This window comes from Pyxicephalus adspersus, chromosome 8 (assembly GCF_032062135.1).
Source record: "Pyxicephalus adspersus chromosome 8, UCB_Pads_2.0, whole genome shotgun sequence".
Taxonomy (NCBI): domain Eukaryota; kingdom Metazoa; phylum Chordata; class Amphibia; order Anura; family Pyxicephalidae; genus Pyxicephalus; species Pyxicephalus adspersus.
The window spans coordinates 61403970-61429809 of NC_092865.1; the positions used below are offsets into that span (position 1 = coordinate 61403970).

Genomic DNA, 25840 nt, shown 5'->3' on the forward strand with positions numbered 1-25840 from the left:
TTCCAGAGTAAAGTTATTTATTAAATCATGCACATCACAATTGTTAGTGCAAATAGTTTAATCTGTAATCTGTGCTCCAGAGATTCTATGGAACCTTTATATCTTTACAAAATAGATTTAAAACAATTATTTACTTAAAAAAATGTAATTCTGAAGTTTAGCATTTCAGAACAATATTTGCAATAACCTATATACAAGAGGTACCAAGTACCACTGGCATATGAGTGTTGTGGTCAGGGTGGCTTGCAGTGGTGGACAGTTAATGAGAAGGCATGTTATGTGTATGTACAAAATAAGGAAAGAAAGAAAAACCTTAGCTACCCAATTTCCCTGCAACGTCACCAGACGCATTACCCTATACGCTATTCCTACAGAATTCCTATACATTTGCCTAAATTTCATACTCTCAGCAATACAGTACACAGTTGATCGCAAGGCAACATTCAATGGAATACCAGTTTTGCAGCTGTGTTCGTACATGATTGAAGCACTGTAATCCCATTAAAAAATTCAGCAGACACACATGAACTTCAGCTTTTTCAAATTTATCTTATTGTAAATGAGTGATCAAGATAGCATACTTGTTATCATTCACCTAAAGCAGTGGTGCCCAAACATTTGTCAGAGCCCCAAGCAATTGTGTCGTATTAGAATCATGAACATAACGAATTGGAAACATGATCATAAGGGCTTGTATGTGCGAGATGATCACTTTGAGACTTTTACAGTATATGCAAAACCTAAATCAAGCTTCGCTGAACACTTAGGTACTGTTTAGCCTCAGTTTAAGGATATTTATCATTGATTTTTAAAGGAATACAAGCTCACTTCAATCTGCTAGCAAAAAAAAAAATTTGATTGTAGTTAGCCAGCACGTTGGAGCACAAGGTTGCTTTAAGTCTTCAACAAAGCTGCTGAAAACTTGATTAAAGCTTTGCAAAAACTTTGTAAAAGCTAGTGATGCATTGTTCATATATATGCTAAATATAAGATTGCTTTGGTTTGCCACAGACACTTCTGATCTTCAGGCCCGCATTTAACTTCTTAGAATGCTTTTGAATTCTCAATGACTTGCATGAGAAAAGTTTAAACAAAAGTCCTAAGTTATACATCTTTTGGATGTTATATACCAAGTCCCCATTACAATGTATTACAGATCTGTCAGTCTACGAACTCGAAAAATACCAAGTCTCTGCTTGGGATCTAGATTCACAGGTTGTGCACCCTTGGACTAAAGATACCCATATGCAATTTTCTGATGTTGTGAAACAAACATGATTGAAATAAAGTGTTTTAAAGCAGCAGAATAACCACAATGGGTTGTAAAAACTTCAGCAAGTGGGAATTGTATATTTTAAACATAAAGTTCATTAAAGTAATAATATGTAATTATGTCATAAGTCACAAATTAGAATGGAGGCCAAGCTATAGGGATTCAAAATATTTTTTTTGCTTACAAACACTAATTAGGCTTTTCAATAAACATTAACTGACTTTTGTAACGCAGGCATTGTGGATAAACTTCTCAAAATTATAATGGTGAAGTGGTTTAAAATGGGTCTCAGCACTTTTTTTTTTACATGTAGAGCACAAGCTCTGTATTTAACATTAGAGGTTACAAAGTTGTTTGGATACCAACTCACTGCGGACAGTGGCGAAAAAGCAATGGTCAATTATGCCTTAGTGACTGCAGCTCCAGTGGTTAAATATGTAAACATCTGAATGCCTATAGTCTTGACAATTCTTCTTTAGAATTTTAGCTTCTATTACCATATATACACAATACATAGTTGTAAATCCTTAGTGTACTATCCAGACACCATGTTTTATTTTTAACATTAGGAAATCTAGAGAATCAGACAGATGGTTCCAACTACGTATCCTAATGTACATGTTCCTAAATGTTTCCAAATTTTGACAATTAGGGTAACAGGGTTCTAATAGCTATGGGTGCATAACACGAGAGCTTAAGGATAGCTAATTGGCTGCAAATTTGTGCTACCTGCACACAGACATAATTGCGATGGCAAGGACTGACAATAAAATGTAAATGGGGCACCATGCAAAGAGTGAAAACCACTGAAATGTGCAGTAATAAATAGATTATAATTTCCATAATGGTAAAAATAATGTCATCTATTCTGTTTCTTCATAAAATATCCACCAATGCAGCAGTCATACCATGTCATACAGGGCATGGTGAACCCACAGCAATAAAAAGCCAGCAAGTCCTTCAATTCTAATGTGCTATCTGGCACTATATACACAATGCACGGTTGATGTGTTACCACCACTGACAATTATACAATAAACTGTAGTGATAAGCTATGAACATACACAAAGGAGGATGTCGGGGGTTTGTGTCTGAAATACACATGGAAACAGATTGGACTGCAGATGGTTCCACAAGCTGATGTCGATATCATGAGATCCTTCGGAAGAACAGTCTCTTGTATCTGCTGTTGAGAAAAGGATTGGATTTTCATTGCCGATCTATGGTAGGTCAGTCATTGATGGGGCACTTGGGACCAAACATGACAATCTTCTTAATCAGGTGCTCTAGAATATTATTAGCACACTAGATTATGATCACTTGAGGGGTTAGATGCACAGAAGAGAGCTTAAAACATGGAAAATGAAGAGATGTATTTTTCCATTGTGAGTGGTACAGAATGATAACTAGTTCTGGGTTTTCAGTCTACCTAAACTCCAGACTTTACCCTTCCTCACTGCACATGGAGGAGAAAGGTTAAAAGTGCAGACAGAAAGGGTAGAGGTTTTTCTAAACTGACTCTGGGGTTAAATAGTAAGTGTGAATGCAATAGGAGCTTAGCTGTAATGACATTTATTGTGTTAATTAAATGGTTTTAAATCCCAAAACAGCTGAAAAGTGGTATGCACAGTGTGTTAATGTAATCACAGAACTGAAAAGAACGTTCGTGGCACTGTTCATAAGACTGCCTGGGTAGCAGACACCACTGGAATATACACTGCAACCAATTACCAATCCTTCTAAGAACAAACCTTAAGGGGTGAACTAATCTGCTACTGTAGGCAAAGCATACAGCTAATTTGTAAGTTTTATAAATGAGACATATTCATGAACTAGTATTCTGAATGTAGTCAGGGTCATTCCAATAGGAAATGCCAATGCCAATTGTCACAGATACAATATATACATTGGTTTGCATGGAAACACATTCTAACTCTGGCCATTCTGAAAATACTATCTTTGGCTTTAAGGTATCCTAAAATATTAAAATTCAAAATCTGTCAACATTAACATTTTACCTAAATGACTTCAGGTACAATTCTGTTCAAGTGTGACTATTTTTAGAGAGTGATAGATTCCATTGTAGGACCTAGGGACCTGTCAAGCTCCACAGCTCTCTACATTTTTTTTCTTCTCTCTGTATTTATTGCTGCTCTTATCAAACTCAAAGGTATCGTCACACTTCCAGGGTCAATTATCCCACTTTCTGTAAGCCTAGGCTGTCATCAATGCAAACCCCAAGAATGCAATATAATGACAGACTGTGCTAACAGTTTGTTATTTAGAAGGAGGGTGGTTGAGGTAAAATTATGATTGCCTTCTGCATCCCTGATTATCAAATCATCCATCATCTTTAATTTTCAGTGTAGTTTGTGCATGGAAAGATACAGGAGGAAATTAACATAGACATGATTAGCAAAGCTAAATGTTAACATTTATGATAGGAATGCATATCTCTCTCCTCTAAAACCATAAGTATATATTTATATATGTAGTATTTTTAGTGGAGGTCAGTTTAAGAAACTTTAGAGCTTCCTCTTTGACGAAGAGCAGATAGTGAACCATTGGAAGCTAATGCATAGACAATCTGTAGTCCCTAATTACCTTATCTCTGGACTGCCCTACCACTAAGCCTGCATCCTTGGGGGCCACCAACAAAATGTCAGTTTGACAGGCATCGCATGAATGCAATTAGAAACACTATGCAGACACTGGCAAAATTGCCTAACTTCAGCTTTCTTGGGACAACAAGATGTAGCATGGAAAGTCTAATTCATTTAATTGGTATTAAATGCCTGTTACCACTGATTACTGCATATTTTGTTATGCCAGAACAGCATGATCCATATAATATCTAATAAATAATGATTATCTTTACACCCTACACCACTCCAGAGACTTATAGCTGAACTCCAAGAATAAATGTTAAAAATAATAATCTGATGGAACACATATACGCAAATAAACTTAAGCTCTTTTCATCCAGTTCAGAGACTTGAACAGCTCTGAAACACAAAAAGCACAGCCTGGCAGACAAAATCAAGAAAAAGTTTAGTCATACATTTCTTTACTTTATGAAAAGAGCTCATCTCTCTCCTCCTGTCAGCATGTTCCCTGTTACCAAATGAGAACTGCAGCATGGTAGCACAGCTGACTAGCTCCTTGTTCAGTTCCATCCTTTCTCATTGTGAGCTCTGCTGTAGAGTAAATTGCAAAAAGCGGATACCATGTCAGATTCATTTAGTTACACTGGCTGCATTTACAAAAATACATTTAATGATTTATAAGTACAGAGCTGCAATAATTTGTGACTCATCTGTCCTTTATATCTGCCTGGAGTTCAGCTTTAAGTTAAAGTTCATTAAGATGCAACCCTTTCCTTCCCAACAGATTCAATTAGCTGACTGAAGATCTTCAATCTGTAGCTTATTGTTTCTCAAAAAAAAAAACAATGCAATACAAGCTGGACACAGAACTCATCACTGTGCTACAATCCCACGAATTGAAAAGAAAATGGCAATTGCAAACTTAGATGTATATTGGTTGAGTAAGCAATATAGATTGGAAGTTCTCTTTAAATGGAGTGTGATCTGAACACAGTGTTATGACACATGGGACAGCAGGAAAATTCTATCAGCATCTTTTTGCTATACTTTGATGTGTGTGTTTTTCATGGCAAAGGTTATAAGATCTTTACAAGAAGTTTAAGAGTAAAACAGCCACAAACCCAAAACATCATAAATAATTTGGTACCAAGAAGCCTGCTTGAGGCCATAACAGTATCTCCGATACCACCAAACTAGACTTAACAGGTACATGAAAGATAGCAAGCAAAAGTCTTGCCTACAGTAAGATAAAGTCATGTCTTTATTCCCCTGCTGGACTATTACATATATTACAGGTTAAAGCAATGGCCCTACTGCTGTTCTCTCAGAGACTTATGGGTATTTGTAAGAGGTAAAAAGGAAGAGTTAGGATCCATTTTTTGTTTTTTTTTGTTTTTTGTGTGAGTGTGTATTTGTTCTCCAAACGTGAGCAATGCTGGCTACGATGGAGGATAGTACATGGCTTTGATGAGCAGTCTCAAGGTGAGCCTCTCCCGAGGCTGGGATACAGCATTACTGCGGTTGCGGCTACCAACGCCGCCATCACAGTCATCCAAGGCCACGATTTCTGTAAAGAGGAAAACAGAAAATGTGAATACTTGAATGAAAAACTTCTTATAGGCCATTATAGGTTGTAGCATAGGGGATGCCAAAAGCTCTGAAAACGCAGTAAAAACAGTTTCTGATTTGGAAAATATTTTTGTCAGACTTAAAATTGAAAAGACAAATGTGCTGCTTTCCAAAACTGGATAAATTAGAGAAAACGGGGCAAGAGGGTAAATCGTAAAGTACACGGACACAAAAAGGTAAGAAACATAACCGTATACATACAGAAAAAAGAAATGAAAAAGTAAGTAGATGGGTAAGAAGACAGGTAGGAAGATAGACAAGTAGGTGGGCAGATAGAAATTTGATAAGTAGACCGGAAGACCAATGGGTAATTAAATGGCTTTGTAGACAGGTAGGTAGTGATGGAATGATACAAAAAAAAAAAAAATTAAAAAATGTAATAATGCAATACCAAGTATAAGGTTAATGTGCATAGCAAAGTAAAACATAGTACCCAATCAGCACTTTAAAGTTATTAAAATATTAAAAATAATTGCTGATTGGTTACCATAAATTACAGAATTATGCTCCTCAATTCACATTGCCACTATAATAAAAAGCTTACACCTGTAAAGAAAAAACACACATCCATATTAAAAATAGGTTTCTATCATCAGTGGCAACAACTACCCATGCACAAAAACATCACAACATTGCTTTTTACATTCATTTTGAACTCCAACCATTCAATATATTATATCTGGAAAGATAATTTATTTCAATAAACATGTAAAGTGTTAAAGGAAAGAATACAAAGGTGAGTGTTGAGAAAGGCAGTTAAACTCATCAGTACAGTGCCAAAAACAGTGCAGTGGGTGGCGAGGACCCTTGTATGTTGCAGCTACTGGCTTGTGGAATTGTAAGAATTGGTGGGGGTATAACAAACACATGAATAGGTCAAATTGGGTTTGGCTGTGACTTCTACCTTCAATAATAAAGGAGATCCATTAATATCTGCACAAAATAGGGCTCCATGCGCCTAACAATTTGGTAGGATGTTCCACTTTCAAAAGCCATTTAAAAACATATGCTAAGCAGTGGCCACAGCACAGGACTCTCATTCAAAGAAAGGTGAAATGTCTAGAGATATTAAAACCAAAACACACAGGTCTATTAACCATATGTTGTGAAGAATTACTGTGGGAAAAATTATGATCAAGAATGCTTAATATAAAGGAAACCCTGGACATGCCATTATATTTCCCACTTGAGCCACTACTTATGCAGTTAGGAGTGTCCGGCTGCTGCATTCTTGGTGATATGTCCGACACTTGATGAAGTTCTCAGGTCACGTTCTTACTGATGTGCAGTCGCCCACACAACATTGCGGGGTGAAAATAAGCTACCATCATCTTTGGGTCATCATCTTTCTACTTATCTTACCTCTATAACCTTGCTGCTTTGGCCAGCCACAGGAGTGAAGTGAAATATCCAGCATACTAAGTTTGGGTGAACATGTGACAGTAATGGTGTCAAGAACAAAGTTCACAGCTCTGTGTAAGCTCCTACAGATTAGTTTGAAGCTTAGACATGGTATTATTTCTCTATTCCTGACAGCTGCATGGAGCCATATGAGCATAAAAAGTTAAGTATGTTTTTGGGGTGGGGTGAGACGCTAAAAGGATCTTTGACATTATTATGAGTTTTTCATTTGTGAAAGTAAAGTAAAGTAAAGCTTGAACAAGTAGTTCACTGTGGAGATTATTAAAGTCCTGACCATCATATAAATGCATGTTCTTTCAAATTTGCTTTTTGAAAGTGGATCCTCCTTTAAGTCCATTATATCTTTATCCTGTAAAGAGTCAAGCAACGATATTACACCAAGCCCCAATATATTATGGCACATTTCTAAGAAACTTTGAACAAAGTGAGCACTGTTGCCTTTCTGAACACTGCTCTTCCCTCTGCAGGGCTCTTGCATACATTCAGATGGACAATAACTGGAAGAGAAGTCAGTGTTTAGCACACACAGGAAAAGACAGACAGATGTTAGATGGTTAGTAAAGTCCGGTCACTCTGTCAGCGGACAGCCCGTCCTGTTACCTGACCATGCATTAGGGTTACAAGGATGGGACATGTAGGTGAAGAGTGAAGGACAGACAAGAGCAGCGTGTACCTTTCTCTACCAAAACAGGCCGTAACACCAATACAGGATAGCCACGACTACGCCAAAGTATACAGCTGGGACGGGTAGTAACGCTGAAGGCTAAAGAAGGGAAGGGATATTAGAAATCACTCAGGTGCTTTAATCAATACAGAGCTCGAGAACGTGATTTTGCTGATAGGACAGTAATCACTAATCTTCCACCTGTGACTACTGCACAAAGGAAAACCGAACACAAATCTAGAACATCTAACACAATATTTTGAAGAAAAAAAAAGGAAACCTGCTTCCTAACTATATAATGTATAGTCTGTCTGATATCCAGAACCAAACCCAAATAACTAAATGTCTTTTAAACTTCAACATGTTTATGAATTTCAAAATTCCAATCTTTCTCCAAGAATGATTAGTTCCTAGCAGACCTTGGGGCAATTCCTACTGAGCATATTACTGTTTGAGAAGTTATAGTAAAAGGTTCTGCATTTATGGCGCCTTGCCTTGGAGAATTGTCAAAAAAAAGTAGTGCAATGGACCTGCTACTCTTGCCAGAAATGTGAGCTGATAACTAGTTTAACAGTAATTTGCTGTGCTGACTTGATTATATCTTTTGTCTCTCATTATATATTGTGTTAGATGTTTGTTGATAACCATTCTACCAGTTAGTTAGATCTTAATAGATTCTATTTGGAATCTATGATAAAGGTTATTGTCAGTTTGCTAGACACAAATATTTTCGTAGCACCTGTAATACACCACAACCCTAGTTACCGTTAGACAGTACCATGATGACCTACTGAGCTGTAAAAAAAATGGCAAATAAAAAAAACTTACAATTTCAAAACAACAAATGTATAGTCTTCTATTTTACACAATATTTTTAACTACAGTAATCAGCAGCAAAGCCTTAAGCATTTTATGCTATCCAGCTAAATAAGGCACAGAACAATTTGAAAACTGGCGTTATGGCCAGCACCGGCTACCAGGATCCACAATTTTTGTAATGTTCAAGAGCACCCAAATATTGGAAAATTTTAAACTTAGATATCACATGTACAGCTCCTGGACCTTCACACAGGGGAGTCTAAACTGACAATTTTTTTTATCTGCGGACTACCCAGAGCACAAGAGTTTTACTAATCATTGACAATCAATGTAGGTGAAAGAATTTTTTACAAGCTATACGCTTGGAATAGATAGTCATGTCTAATATAGACTTATGTACTTCCAGGTGTTGTAGCTGTGTGCTGTAAGCATTCACTTCTGTTTGGTGTTCTTTGTTTTTCAAGCACAAGGCACACAAAGACACGTGGATTCACATGCATTGCACATCAGGATTGGTGCCTTTCAACTAACATGCATGTAACAGATCACACAGTTCTCTATCACTTATAAGTATCTCATCAGTTTGCTAACAAATGCGCAAGCACAAAGCTTAATATTCTGCTATTTACATGTGCTGCAAAACTGTGTTATGGCCCAAATGGTAAAACCATCAAATATTTGTTCAAAAACTGCAAAAAGAAACAACCAATCCAAAACTGAAATGCGTATACTGTAATAAAATCCAACCATTCTGGAAAGTGTATTGGTGGCAGATTAGATTTGTTATTTTCTAATTCAATGTGATTTCTGAATTTGAAATCAGCTGCTTAGTTTTGAGCCTAAGTTTTTGCCTATGCCCCCCACATATCTACCCACTTGCCTGATTTTTGAGGGAAGTCACATTTATCTATGGTTACACACTTCCTTTTAAATGTTTTGACAAGAACTATATTACTAAACTAGTTAAACCTGTCTAATCTGAAGACAGCAATAATCATGGTTAATCCCAACACTTGTCAAGAAGTGTCTAAGGGAAATCCCATATGTTGATCAGATGTTCCTCAAAAAAATAAATTTCGTAAGACTTTCAAAAACACTTGGAGATGTGAGTGTGTACATGTTCATAAACATATTACCCAGGGTAATTTAATTTTGCAGTTTGAATGTGCCATTGCATGTCTATCGTAAATGTAAGCCTAAATAAGAACCAAGTGCATGTTCATATAAAACAGGCACAAGAAGGAATTTAATGACTAAATGAAAAGCCAAGCAAATAAGCAGAGTTGGCTCACTGTTACAGCATTCTGAAAATTCAAGTCTGAGAGCCAGCCTATAACAAGCGCTGATGAGATAAAATAAATATTTGACATTACTGAAAGGGATGCCAAGTTTGCTGCGTGACATGAGACCACAAGAACTGAAGCATGATGGGCAGTAAATGAAGTCACTTTCATCCTGCACTTAGCAGCCACAGTTACCTAATGGTGAAAATTTAACAAACAAGAGCCATCAGGAGTCTGGTATGTGTGAAGCTCCTGCTCACACTTACATTATTCCCCTTCTCCTGCAGCAGCTTCAAGTTCTCTTTACATTGCTTCAATTCTTCCACCACTGTTTGCTTTTCTTGTTCGTTTTTTTCAAATGTCACTTTTAGCTCAGATAGCTTATTCTGGGTGTCTGTGTACTGCAAATACAGAGGGGAAAATTCAACATTAGGTACACAAAACACATATATATTAATAAAAAAAAAAATGGACATAACGTATTTAGAGTTTTCTCTGTCATTGGCAGCGAGCTGGCTGAGGGTTCGACGCCAGAAGCAGCCTAGCATCTAGCTTTTTCTAAAGAGATTATGAATGTAGCCTTTTTTTTTTTTTTTTTTTACACAATAACTGCAAATAGGATAAGAGGTGGTCAGTGGGAGCCGCATATAGTCTTTGCCCTCAGTCTTAACTATCATTTTGAACATGTATGAAATGTTTTCCCCGAGAAAGCTATAAAGTTAGATCTGCATTTGTGAGTGAACTGTTTAAAAGAAAAACCATACGTAGTGGATTGCCTATTTTTAAAATCAGACTTTAAAGCGAGACCTCCATTCTTCAGCTAAGTAGGGGCTCTTATATTTACTCCATGATGTAGTCAATTCCATTTGACCTATAATCGGTAGTGGACAAATCCATACAGTTAGATAACCAAAATAGGTTACAATTGATATGTTCCTTTTCATAGCTGTTTAGATGGATGATCCCTTTCCTTGGGTCCTAAAAGAACTGGTCCATAGACCTGTGTAGCTCCTAGAATATCTCATACTTCATGAATGAACTAAGCACTATATGCTTATTACTGCATCTTCTCACCTCTTGCTGGACACTGTTTACGCGTTTTTCTGCTTCTTTCAGCTGAGTTTTCAGGTCAGCTGCCTCTCGCTGATTCTGCTCTTTCAGAGAACCCACTTTGCTTTCAAGCTCTTTCCGGGTTATTTCCAGGACACCGAGGTCACTTGTGAGGTTTTGGGACTGCTTCTGGGAACTATAAAGAATACAAAAGGTAAAGGTTAGCTTAAAAAGCAAAATAATGCATTCATTTGAACAGGAGAGTCAAAGTTGAAGGAATAAGATCAATAAGCGGTAAAAAACAAAACCAAACAACAAAAACAAAGCAATAGGCAATTCGAATTACCATCAACTTGTATTTATATAGCACCAACATATTATGCAGCACCTTGCAAAGTCCATAGTCAAATCATTAACAGTCCCTACCATAAAAATATGTCATTAATACAGTCAAAGGACAATTTTTGAGGGAAAGCCAAATAACCTTTGTGCATGTTTTGGGGATGCGGGAGGAAACTGGAACGGGCGGAGGAAACCCATACAAACATGGAGGGAATATGCAAACTAAAGTAACCTAAAGCAGCCAATCGTTTTCTTTTTTTCTTTCTTTGTTCTGGCTGGTACAGACAGAATAAAGGGGACTCGCTACTGGCTGAATAAAGGTGAGTTGCTACCTTAACAGCATACCAAATAAAATATATAAAGAAATAAATTTTAAGATACTAAAAGGTATTTTTTTTCCACACAACTGAAAAAACAAATTAAAAAAAAAAAAAAAGAAAATTTAGTTTGATCCAGATGCCTTTGCTGAAGACCACAGCCAGTCATGTGGCTACTGAATAAGAGAGAAAGCCTTTTGACCCTTTCATACTAATGAAATCCATGCATTTGTTTTTGTTTTTTAATTAGCACTGTAATGGTATCTTAAAGTTTTTTTTGTTTTTTTTTTTTTAAGACACACAGATATATTGTAGAACATATTTTTTAAGTTTTTGTTTTTTTCTGAATACCACTCAATCCTGGAAATATCTTGCTTTGTCCTAGTTAATGACGGACCATCAGAACATGGGGAAATCAGATCAGCTCTCTACTATGCCTACTCCCAAAAGTGACTGATGTAATGCAGCTGAAGGGGAATGACTCACAGTTCTGAAATCCCTCTCCCACTGCAAGATCTGCTTTGAATACGAATATATAGGAATAAACGTTAACAAAAAAATTCCACAACGATGCAGATAAATGAGGATTGTCACTGCAAACGTACGACCGTCCCGGCGGATCTGTTTGGGTGACGATTGTTTGTTATCTATTATGTGTACGGTCATTCAGTGATCATGGTTCTGCAGTACACTTTCCAATTTACATGTCACTTCCTGTATAGTTTAAACGATCGTATCTAGCGTGTGTATAATATTGGTGGAATATATTTGCATGTACAGAATTGTGCACAATTCAATCGTTCAAAATAATCATGCATAATCTTAAATCTTTCATTTTCTAACGACCATTATTGCACGTGTTTACCTAGCTTTTAATTGGTCTGGTAGTTTGTCTTAAATAAACTCACAGATATACAAAGATTATGCTAAAAATGTAAACGTTCAAAGTTTAACACTAGCTGAGGTGATATTCTTACCTGCGAAGCTCGCTCTCAATCCTCTGGCATTCCTCAGCCAGCACTTTGTTCTCCTTCTGAAGAACCTTGCACTCTGTCTCCAGAGAAGAGACACTTTGTCTAAGTTCCACAAGTTCAGCTGTGGAAAAGAAAACAGAAGACATAATTTGAATGCTACATATTGATTTTATACAGTTAACATTAAAGATTTTTCAGAATAATGGATGTGGTACATTTAGGACCCAGAGGAATTTATATATGGATTAAAGATTACATTAAAGATTTAATTACATTAAAGATTACTAAAAAGTTCCGGTATATGGTAAAGTTTATAGTTATTTGGCCTTACTAGTTTAAAAAAGCAAGACCACACCAGTTGTCAGTTTAGCTCACAGAAAGTTGCAAGGGAAGTGCATTGTTTTATTAAGAACAAAAGGTATTTTATGTACTTGATAAAAATGTTATCAACCTAAAAAATAAAAATGAATGAAGCCACCAAGTTTATTGTCTAATAAGCTGCCATATGTTACATTTTTGTTCCCCTTAAATCCCAGCGCCTAGGGTGATTACTGAAAGAAAAAGCAGACACTAGGTAATGCTTTCTACAATAGTTAGTCTAATTTGACATTTTGTGCATTTGTGCATAGTTAAGAATATGTACTAACCCTGCAACTGTGCCGACTCGCTTTTTTGTTGGTCTTCCCGATCCTTGCACTGAGCCTGGAAAGTGGCTTGTAGAGTGACAATTTCTTTCTCATACTGGGATGCTGTTTTCTTCCAGTGTTCTAGCTCGTGGCGCACTTCCTGCAGTTCTCCCTGAAGCTCACGTATGTCACCTTCTCTCTCATTAGCCACCTGTTCAGATACATGTTTCAGGATGGCAATCTCTTCCTGAGCATTTAACAGCTCCTCCCGGGTGCTGGAAATGTCATTTTCTTTTTCTTCCCGAAGGATTTCTATCTCTTCTTGTAACCTATGCAACTGAGCTGAAACAGTGCAAAAAGTAATTGTTAAATATAATAAGGCAAACACTTATCACATCTGTATGTGACAAGAAATGCAAGTTTAGAACAATCTGATCACAATCTTTAAAAGAAGCCAGCAATGGAGATGCAAAACAATAATAATTACACACACAGTGTCCAATATTATGTATGCAGGCAGTGAGATTAAACAGCATACCCATCTGCCTTCTGAAACCTAGGGTGAAATACCTACATCTGCAACAGATTTACCAACTGTGGTGACATTTGACAATTCTAGACTGAGTTTACCAACCTAAGTATATGAAGTAAAATATCATCCAAATTAGGAGAAATGTTAGAACACCGACTGGTGGTAACCATTGATAAATCTTGTTTTGATTTTACCCTAAAGGGCCCGGACGGTCCAGACGGGACCCTAAATGGCCCGACCAGCCTCTTCTAACTTTTTGCATCGGCATAATAAAAGGAATTAACAGAGCAGTTCAGACTAAAACTTTTTTACTCTATCTACCAATACCATTTTATATTCTGGCACAAGCAAAATTATCTTAGGCAATACCTTGAAGGTTCTGGATCTGCTTGGTGGAATCCTCAGCCTGTTTCCTACTGGACTTTCTTTCTTCTTCTAGAAGGGCTGCAAACACAGAACATGCCTCAGAACTTTAAAGAATGAAAAAATTATACAGACTTTCTAAAAACGACCAATCTGTAATGCAGACACCTCCTCTCCCAAATCTCCAACATAAGATTAGGAGTTTCATCCTTTTTGTTTTTGCCAAAGTCAACATGGGCATAAAATAGTGGAGGCATGAGTGAAAGTAATCATTGCAAGACTGATCTGAATAAATGTGGTTGTAATTTGGAGAAGACCAAATTTTCTTCAGGAGCCCAAATCTTACCTTGAAGTTCTAAGCATTTCTGTCGGCTAGTTTTGGCTAGATCCTGGGCTTCGGACAGTTCCTTTCGCAGCTGCTGGATCTCTTGTTTTGCATCATTAGTGCCAGACTGTACATGATGAATCTCATCTGGGGGAAACACAAAACAACGTTATAATGTTAACTCACCCCAGAACTAGACGCCATAACTATATAAAACTATATAACCTATAAAAAGTACCAGTTAAGAGAAAGACTCCACAGAAAGTGGAATCAAAATCAAAACAAGTCCTTCTGAAGCATCAAAAAGTTACCCTAGACTCCCCCTAAACAGATTGACTAGACTTTTAATTACTAAATTATCACTTATGTTTTCAGGGCCAGAAGAAATTTGTTTCCTGGAAAAGCCATTGTTGGTGCCATTGTTTAAATGGAAAAAAAGAGCAAAAACCAGCAGCATTCTTTACTAATAACACTACAAAAACTAAAAGAGTTTCTACCTTTGAGTGTGGTATTTTTATTAAGTGATTCGTTCAGCTCATGATCATCCATTTGGCCGTCTAGAAAAAAAAAATTAGAAAGAAAGTGATTACTTAAAGACCAGCTCAGAAAACAGTATATATATTTATATTATGCACAAATATTGAATCTGCACCATACAATAAGCCTCCAGGTTACACAGCACATTCCCAATTCACAAGCAACAACATAGCACAAGATACAAGTCACATCAAACAATATGAAGTTCCTTGCCCACAAAGGGCTTACAATCTAAATGATATGGCAGGCAGATGTATTAGCGGTCAGAAGGAAGACACAAAAGGTGCTGACAGAAAAAGTGTAGTTACCCCCAACAGCAAGCAGCCTCTCTCTACTTTAAAACAACATGCTGGTAAAATGGCAGGTAGAACCTAGTTGGCCGATATGAGCAATGCCTCCACTTTTATAAAATATTCCAATACAGCTAGTAAAATGTAGGCATTGGGGGCGGGAGGGGGGGAGATTTCATAGATGGCCCATTGGATTTTGTTTAAAACAGAAAATTACATCACTTCTGTGGAATAATCTATTTCCCTATGCTTTGATCTCGGAGCAATATTACCACAGAATAAAAAAAAGGGAACAGGTATTTGCCTAGATGCAAGTCTCTTGTGTCTTAACACAAACATTGGTGCAACATCTAAAACATATTCTGCTGCTTGAATCCGTCATTCAGCATGTACAGCACATCTGAATAAGACAGCATTGAAGTTTATATTGATACCCACCAAATCATTAACAACCATAATGTGAATAGTAATCATTTTGTGATTTGGAAAACATTATTTTGACTCAAACAGAAACACAGCTTTATACAGAGACAAAATAATGATTGGCATTCAAATGTGTACCCACAACTAGACCACACAATGTGTGCTTATTACACTGACACACTTATACCTGTAGTGTCGTCACTGCTTTTATCCTTGCTAGGACTGAGTGTATCTGATAAGTCTGAATCTCTCACGTCTACCGGACTCCCTACAAAAGTCATAGATAAGAAACAGTAAACTCAGTTTTATATATGAGTGTTTTACATTCAACAAGTAATCAACAACTTTGCCTCTTAGTATATATCTATGCCAAAACCAATTAACCTTCTTAATCTCACAATGCAATGTCTGAGCTATTAGTAGCTAACCGAGGCCTAGCCAACTATCTAGTGGGATTTTGCATAGGTTCATATCTATGATCTGATCACTAAGCGTTTGTCACCCTAGGACATTAGGGTGACATAACAGTAAGAACTACAATTTAGATTACCTATGCAAGTCTTGTTTAATTGTACCATGCCTTCATTTATGACCTACGCATATTAAAGTCTTTCCTGACTGAATAAATTACATAATCCCGGCCCAGCCAATCAAGATGGCTGAAAAATGCAAGAAGGAAGCGAGGAAAGATGGCAGTGCCATGCAGGCTGACTGGGGGCAGGTGAGAAACAGTATTTCCATTTTAAATCAGGGTTGTAAATGACAGTGTTCTCACCAGTCCCTTTTAGCCAGATGTGCCACCCGGCACTTTTCAGCTGTTTTGGGTGGTTACTGATGAGTTAGGTAACAATACAGGGGCTTCCACCCACCTACAATTTCTTCCCACCCGGCTTTGGAAAAATTTCTGGCGTTGAGCGCTAAATGATAAACTTGCATATTAAGCAAGTCTAATGGCACAGGAAGAGAGCTTACATTCTAATAGCACTGTCTATCGCATTTTCCAACTCCAATCAAATATGCGGGATCAGGGGTTCTGACTTCAGTTCAGCTTATCTGATGTGCATACTTGTACAAGGTCAGTGCGTAGTAATGTAGTACAAGTACTAAGGGCTAAGCTAAGCAATTAGTATTTGTAGATCAACAGGCCCTTGAATTTCCTAATTAAAGGGTTTTCTTTTAGGTGTCAATGAACACTACCACTTTCTTTTGTTGTGAATTACCTCTAGATTTAACTAAATTGCTCTAATGACACAAACATTTTCACACTTTCATTACAAGTTACAATATAAGGTAGAATGGTGAAAGTTTACCCTTTGCCTAAACCAGTCTGACATTTTTTCTTGCATTTTATTATCATGCTAATTAGCCTTAACCTTAGCTATTTATATAAAAAAAAAAAAAAAAAACAGCCTCTAACAAGTTAATTTGCAGCAAAGCAGTGATAAAGTCCTATAACTTGTTAGAGGCCAGGCAACAGGTATGTAGTCACATTTATAACGAACATCTTTATTGGGAGGGCATTAGTTACACACATGCACACAATATTAGAGCATGATTCATACATTTCTAAAATAGGAATGTCTATAGAGTCAGCTTTCCCATTTGTGTAAACTCATCATTGGAGCATCAATGTGGACCTTCCCAGCTATCTTTTCAGATGAAGTTCAGCCAGCCGTATGAAGCACGCTGACATGCATCTTAAAAAATTTATACCATTCTGACACATAATACTCAGAAGCTTATGTAATGTAATCATTTGGTGCTAACAATTCTGACCAAATAAGGATCTTAAAATCTTACATTTGGAAACAATGCATTAATTTGAAAGTATCCTGTATTTTCAATGAGATATTTAGAGTGTATTTGTTGTATCATTCTTAAAGTGACTAAATTTCTGTTAAAAATAGAAAAAAAGAAAAGAAAAAAAAAAGACCGTCTAAACCTATTTTCCAGCAGCACGTTGATACAGGTAGTTACAATTACTCAACACTTCTGCTTGTGTTAATAACTTATACTGCCGTGGTCCCTCCTATTGACAGGCATGTCACAAAAGGAGGGAGCAGGTCATTTACACACCTAGAGGTGTTTGATACCTGCAGAGACTGGGAATGAACAAGTAAGGTTTGTAGACAAAAGGCAACAGGAAACTAATTGGTGTTCATTTTAAAAGTGACCCTGTGTGAACAAGGAAATCTGTAAAGAAGAAAGACTGAAAGGCAGTGGCAAAGGCACTGTATATTCAGTATTTGATAAAAAAATTTCTAAGCCTAGAAAAATAAAAAGCTACCACATCTAATGACTCATTAGCAGCTTTATATGCTATATTTGTTTTCTCGAGTATAATTGCCTTTATAGCCTGTCTGGGCAAAGACCTGAACAAAACCAATACATCTATAAGCAATGCATGCACATTTCCCCAGCTATTAGTACTTCATTTTCTGTACTTGCAAATTGTTATACTGACCAAAAATCCACTAAGCTTCTAACTTACTGTATATACTCTGCTTGACTACCCCATGCAGCCCTGCTACAGGATGTTGTTGTGATGGGGAGAGAAAGGAGATATCCTGTAGTTCAGAAAACTGGGCAGGCTGACAATGCTACTTGGGATTTAAGAAAATTAGGACGCACACTGGATTTCTATTAGATCAACTCTGTTTATGTTCTGCTTTCACTCTAAATGCTGGATTGTACGACAGTTGTTTTACACAAGACACACACTGCATTTAGAAAAACCTGTATGCAGAAACTTGAATTACCTAGAGCAAGGATTGAAGATTTTGGAACACAGCCTGTCTACCTTAGTAAAGGCAGTTTAGGAACAGAGGCCGGAAAAAAAACAATGAAAATAGACTACCCAAGAGACCCTTCACTACACAACGACGATAGCACTGGCAAAGAATAGCCATCTAAACAAGTCTGCTTATCAGCTCCGCACACAAGTATATCCTGCAACACCATGTAAGGGAAAAGCCCAGTACCCCAAACACTGTGGAATGAATTTTGTTAAGGAGGAGTGAAAAGCAGCCAGGGTGACACCATTGTGAATCTCACTGCCAGAACTCACACTATGTGCCTAGCCAGCTGCTCTACCCTTCGTGTGCCGGCACAGGTCGAAGCATTAAGGAATATCTTGTCAATTAACACCAACTATCTAACCAACATATGGGACATCCTAAAAATAGTGTCACACATGTTGCTGTTTTATAGGGTTGTGCTGCAGCTGCACAGTCTCAATCATAATGGACACGCAAGTAAGAGGAAAATGACAACTCACCCTTTGTACCAACCTTTATTTGGCTGCAAGCCCAAATTTTATGCAAGCTTACTTTGTATATCATAAGTTAAATAAAGCAGCACATCTTATTTGGAGACCAATTCACAAATCAGGACTTCAAGACTATAAAGTGTAAGGCCCTCCTATTGTGTGCTACTTCCCCCTCCTCCTAGATTGTGAGCTCTTCAGGGCAGGGTTCCTCTTCTTCTGTGTCACTATATATGTTTTACATTTGAAATCCCTATTTAATGTACAGCACTTGGTAATATGTTGTGATACCTTGGTTATTATTACCTGTATGATCATTCACGAGTGTGCCACCGATTTCCTCATAGGTTTTCTGGAAAAGTCTCTCCCCTCCTATTGTGTGCTACACCCTGCACCTCTTGGATTGTAAGCTCTTCGGGGCTCTCCTCCTCCTGTGTCACTGTCTGTCTGTCACTGTCTGGGTTTGCAAACCCTATTTAATGTACAGTGCTGCGTAATGTTAACGCTATATAAACTCTGTTTATTAATATTATTAATGACCAAACACTCAAAATTATTATTAAACAAGATTTATATAGCGCCAACATATTACACAGCGCTGTATATTAAATACATACCTACAAAAATGTAGATATCAATCACTATTATACCAACGCATTTTAATGGTTTTCCTAGTCAATGTAAATAATTTAAAATTCAAAACTGAAACCATTAAACTTGGGAACAGCGGCTTCACTGGCTTAAAGATAAAGAAAATGTGTTAAAGTTGGAAAACGCTTCAGTTTTGTTGGCAGAATAGTTAGTTCTAATTTTGGGCAGATGGTAATTACTAATATTTTTTAAAAATGAAGAGGGGAACTAACACAGCCATAGGTACCTAATGAACCCAGAACTTTAGCTCTGCAAAACAAGGATGCTGATCACTTCATCTATATGGTGAGACATTCCTATGAACTCCTTAGAAGTGAATTTTTTTCTTTATCCTATAAAGGATATTTCACCTTAGTTCCTGTCCCAGAGATACAGTAGAAGGTTAGAACCAATCACTGCAATGAGATGCCAAGCCCCCTAAAAGACAGTTTTCACCATGGCTGGTGTCCCCACTGAAACATATACTTCCCCCTTCTTGATCTACTAATTCTACATTTTTGTATTTTTTATCACTTCGTATAACTGTGGTTATAGTCACCTGGATACATAAAGAAGGTAAACCATGCAGCCGCCACACCTATGGTCCCTCTCGCATGACTAAGCAGAGTTCAATATGTCCTTCAAAAACAAAGTTCCATTCAAGCCATGATACCAGCAAGCCATGCCACTTTGCACATGGTCTCACATGTATACTCCAGGTTGCTACACTCTGTACAATGTGCTTCATATGATGTGTGTACACTGTGCTTTATGGTACATAGCCCACACATCAACCCTTCTTGCAGTTACAAACTATGTACAACCTAATCTGGGAAAAAAAATGGAATAGCTGCAAACTTTCATAATTTTTTTATGGTCCTACAATTGCACTCAGTAGTCTTATCACAAACATGAACACCGTAAAATTTAGTACGCAGTACTACCTAGGAGGAGTAAAAACAGAGGAGATAGTGGAAGCAGGCCAGGATTCCACTAATAACACTAGCCAATTAGGTAATAATGATAAAGAAAATGAATGCTTGACAAAAATAAACCCATTTGAAAGTATCCCACACTTAGAAAAACTGTTAAATGTATATAAAAATATATAAAAAGTTCTTACTATAGTTCGGATTGTTGTAGGACAACAAAGAGCTGCCTTCAGTATCATAAGACAACAAAATATAAATTTAGTAAACTGTGCAGTGAGAAGAGCAAATAATTGTCTGCAATCGGAAAGAGACATGCTTGGGGAATTAAACATAAATTAAGCATTTTATACAGCGTAGAAACATTTAATATGGAATAGACTGTCTAGTCTCCGGATGTGTGCATTGAACTGAACCATAACAATCTTCTATACTCACAGTTATTAGACCCCTTACCTTTTAGGCTCTGAATCTCCTGCTCAGCTTTGGTCAGATGCTCCTCTTCAATCAGTTTGTCTGTCAAACAGAAGAGATGTTGCTGAATGGAGTCCAGGGAAAGCGATCTACTTACACATGGAAATGGAGCACATTCCATGCCCTTATTTAAAGTGTAGTCAGGGCCCACCCATTGACACAGGCTGGGGAGAGCCTGGCAAGTGCTGCAGGTACACAGACTCAATAGTTTATAATGAAACGATTCCCACAATTTAGCAAGTCGGCTAAACCCAAGGGTATTTTTTCAGTTAAAAAGACAGATAGACATATCCTTGCATAAGAGAGACAGATGTAAAAATATAAATAGAATGGGACTTTTGGCAGAGGAAAGTACACAGATATATACCGATTATGTGATTTTAGAATATGAAAGACCAGCATTATCTCCTTGACAGATTTCGAAACATATGCTGAACACTTCTTTTAACTTCATACCAGAAAGTTTGGCCCTGAATACTGCAGATTATTTTATTTATTTTTTTGGAAGAAGCAACACAGTTCCATTAATGGTCAAAAATGTACACTCTTCTCAAAAGATTTCTCCATGTGGCTGGGAGGAGGGATAAAAAGTTTTAAAACAATAAAAATGCAAATACACTTCCTGGGATCTATTCTCTAATTATATAAACATTTTATACTTCGCACAGAGACAATGTATTACTGATCGAGACAATGCAAGGGGTCAAATGTTGAACTGTATCCCGGTATTCCAGCAGCAACAAAAACTACACAATGAGAAAAGGTTGCAAATAGGATGGCTTAATCATATTGGTCTTAGATTGTAAGCTCTTTGGGCAGGGTCCTCTCCTCCTGTGCCACTGTCTGTATTTGTCTGTCATTTGCAACCCCTATTTAATGTACAACGCTACTTAATATGTTGGTACTATATAAACCCTGTTTAATAATAATAAAAATATGATTCACAAATTGCATAGTGTATGCCTAGCATTCAATATATATGCCTTATATGTTTTAGCAGACTGCTTAGTTGCAGGGGAAACCAAAGACCTGGATATACTACGTGACAATGGTGTTCATGAATCACAATTTCCTTGACAGGAAAGAGCTTGTATACAGTTAGGTCCATAAATATTTAGACAGAACAACCATGTCGGTTGTTTGCAGTTAAGTTTCAATGTTCTATTTTCTTTTTCTGTTCTAAACCTGTTGTCTAACCTGCTTGTTTATATAAAATACATTTTAAAATGCATTGGATGACTAAAATTTAGAAGCAGTGGCGTATGACACTGCAGCTTTCTCATCTAAGAAGTGAAATTTGTCGCCAAGCTGCCGACATAGGTTACTTTCTAAGGGTTCCCTTACACTTGACCTCAACTCTCAACACCTCTCTTCTTTCTTTCACTTTCCATACACAAGATATTCCAGGACTGTGATCTTTAACACCTTCCCACATCTCCTGTACAGCTGCACATCCAGTGACATTAGGTGTCAGTCCCCCATAGCTGTGTGATTGTGATAAGCTGGTCACTGGTAATGCAGGATAAAACTTGATGAATCATGGCTCATGAAACAGGACACCAAAAGGACTTAACAAGCTCAGAAATAGATTGGAGCTTCCACTGCTGGAAGCATGCATGGTGTGATCAGTCAAGTGACGATGGGAAAAAATACATATCTGAAAAAGCCAATTATTTTCAATATCATCATTTGATGATGTGGCATGGGCACTGTAAAACAGGTTCTATTTTCTTGATTTATAGTCAAACCGTTTTAAGATTACCCTCCAGCAAGTGTCTGAAGCAATTTCCTCCCACTCAGTTGCTCACCGCAACCAACCAGAGATTTTCAGTTTGCCAAACTGCATAGTTGTCAGTTGTCTCCCCTCCTTTTGTGTTACTTCCCCCACCTCAGATTGTAAGCTCTTCGGGGCAGGGTCCTCTCCTCCTCCTGTGTCACTGTCTGTATCCGCCTGTCATTTGCAACCCTCTACTTAATGTACAGCACTGCATAATATGTTGGCGCTATATAAATCCTGTTTATTAATAATAACAAAATAAAATTATCTCAATTGTTTTCCTAATAAGCTTTTGTAGAATTCAGCTCAACACTGTCTGACAAAAAAAAAAAAAAGCATTACAGTATTGTGCATACCAACTACAATATTTGGGTGGTATCTATAGCAATACATTCTAGTAAGCTTTTTTTAGTATGGATCTCAAAGTGCCAGGGAAACCAAGGTTTTGTACATCAAACATGTGTTCAAGAAATTTTGCACTTGGGGAAATATGAAGGTTTTTCTGAATAGAAAAGCCTGTCTGGGTTTCATGCTAATCCATTGGCCTTAATAATTTAGGTCATGGGCCTGCAGCAAATACGCAGATCAAAATTAATTAAAACAAACCGTTTATTCTGTGCCATTGCCAGGATTTGAGTATTCACTTTTCCTGTTTTTGATCTGTCTTGTGAAAATGTGTTAGAGAGAATAATAAATACATCAGACAAATTCTATTGAGTGAAACGTCTATCACCAGTTAGGATTTCTGACATTTAAGTATATGATTGAACTATACTAACTTTGTCTGGAGGAGACCACATCTTTAAAGGATAACTGTACTTGTGAACAGAAGTGCAGCACATCAAAAATAAAAAGAATCCCTGCCTAAAGTCTAGATGCAAATGCAGCCTTGTAGGAGGAAGATTTACAATTGCCAGCATTGATTGGGGGGCACTAACCCAGTGGTTAGATCTCTGTATCAGGACATCATTATACCATAGTTTATTTAGGGTTTTTGTATTGTACTTTGTCATTGAGAGCATAACTGTGCTTAAACATAAATAGTCATGTATACCTCCTCCAATCAAATCAATGTAATGGAGGCAGAATTACTACAAAAAAAATGACTAGGGTAGAAAATTGCACCTGACTGACCAAAAAGAATCATTAACAAGGAAACAGGCTGGCATAAATAAGTGCCACTTATCAGCTAAAATATTCCAGTTTTTGTTATATGGGGGGGTTACACAGTCCATTTTAGGTAGTAATCTATACGACAGGGCTCTCTGAATAACAATAAATAGCAATAGATATGCTGTAGTAAGATGAGCAGTCTACGAGCCAAGAATACAATAAGTGCAGCAGGTGCAGTCGGCATTGATTCTATAATAAACTGTGGTTACCAACTTGGAGCTAGGAAGGACTGACTTTTCCAGCACAAATATTTTAAACAAAGTACATCTGTCACACAGCAAATGGATTCATCTAAGTCAATCAATCCAATTAAAGACAAAACGTTTTGGAGTTAAGGCCACCAATAACATTTTCCTGAAATATAAGAATTCCCTGCAGCATTGCAGTGTTATGGCTGAACATTTTTTCCTTTGCAGTTTTCACCGATAATAAAAAGTAAATAACTTAAATATTGTAGTGCTGTCCATGACCCCTTTTGGGAGGATAGCACTTCACTTCCTTTACCTTGAAATGAGAGGAGTGTTTCTTAACAGGAAAGGAAGACACAAACAGTGAGGTTTTTACAGAACTTTGGTAACTTGGTAATAGACAGGTAAACAGAGGCAAGGATTAGAAACAGGAGGAGGAAATTAGGTGTCAATATCACCACAGTTCCAGGCCATACATACAAGCTTGCCTTAGGATTCAATAAACCTTCACAATAGCCGATATGAATACTGAAGCAAATATTTGGCACTATTACAAGTTGCATGTTTGCCAGCTATCTCAGCAACTTACTGTATCACTATGAAAATGTCCTTTCACGTTGTGCCCTAAGATGTTAGTGGAAATTTCCCAAAGTTAAAGGAATATACGTCTGACATCTGGAACAGAAGTCAGCATCAGATCATTTCTATCACCTCATGCTTGGAGAGAACTTTTATCTGCCAAATATTTATAACTTACTTGAACCAGTCAAAAAAATCCAGGCACACTTTTTATTAAGAATGACCTTCACTTATATCCCAAAATACACATGGACAAATGACAGGATTAGCGTCCATAGGTGTACTGGTATGATAACATGGTGATTAAAGGCATAAGTCACTTTATTAAAGAGTGAGCTGTGTATTCTTATGGTCATCTTACAAGTTTCATAGCCACCATACAGTAACTAAGGGAAGACAATTTGTTAAAGTGTAAAATACAGGAAAAGCAAGAATAAAGTCATTCCTGCTGAGTTTTAAGCTTGCGTTGAGAAGGCTGTTTACACGCTCAGGTTTCTAACACATTACCAAGGTATTCTTTGGATTCTGATCCGAAAGCCTCTGCCAAAATGACAACATGGCTCCAAACCATCTGCTGCCACTCTGAGGTGCCTGAGCCCTGAACACTTTAGACATTCCACAATACACCCTGCAATCTTATATCCCGAGGCCAGTGGACAATTACATAAACCCACAAGTAAGCATTCCAAAAATTAATGACAGGACTTTTCCTCCAAATAATCTGGATGTATAAAAATAATCCTAAAGGCTTAGGGGGGAATCTTCCTTGATCTTGTTAATGGATAAAAGGTGTGTTGTAAAAGGAAATGTCTATACAACAATTAAATATACATTGTTGGTTTTAATTTAAAATTTTTATTCATCTGAAGCAAACAGACTTCAGGAAACATGGTTGCTGGGAAAAGTCTCTATTTCACAAAATACAATTGTTGTTTCTGCAACACATCCATAAGGAAAAAAAATCCCTTCACCTCTTAGGTTTATTGTAGGGGTAATAAACATTTTTTCCGCATCTATCGTACGACAAATACTAGAGCTGGAATCACAGACTTGCCAAAAACGCTGATTGCCTTCACTGGATTGGATTTTCCTGAGTCACTGATCCAAAACAGGTGCAGCAAGTGAAGTCAGAGCTTCAAATTTGTATACTTGTTCTAGGCTAGTGACTAGGGAACCGAGACAGACAGGCACCTAGCTTTTTCAGAAGCTAAACAGCAACAGCAGCTTAAACATTTCTGTCATGACAGGATTCCTTTATTCTAAATATCAGCGGGTCCGCTACTTTGTGTCCTGTACACCATTAATCTACCCTTTGCTCACAAGACTTTTTTTTTTTTTTTTTTTTTTTTT

At 37.2% G+C, this 25840-nt stretch overlaps 1 protein-coding gene across 1 annotated transcript in view; it reads right to left on the reverse strand.

Annotated features, from left to right (window-relative positions):
- Positions 1–25840, reverse strand: part of SLMAP (sarcolemma associated protein) — a gene marked incomplete in the record, with an annotated part of 86034 nt that continues 60194 nt past the window's right edge. Inside the window, 10 exon segments of the mRNA XM_072420890.1 lie at positions 1–5446; positions 9963–10097; positions 10771–10942; positions 12383–12500; positions 13027–13347; positions 13907–13981; positions 14247–14372; positions 14723–14782; positions 15663–15743; positions 20756–20815. Coding sequence (XP_072276991.1) covers positions 5357–5446; positions 9963–10097; positions 10771–10942; positions 12383–12500; positions 13027–13347; positions 13907–13981; positions 14247–14372; positions 14723–14782; positions 15663–15743; positions 20756–20815 — 1238 coding nt within the window.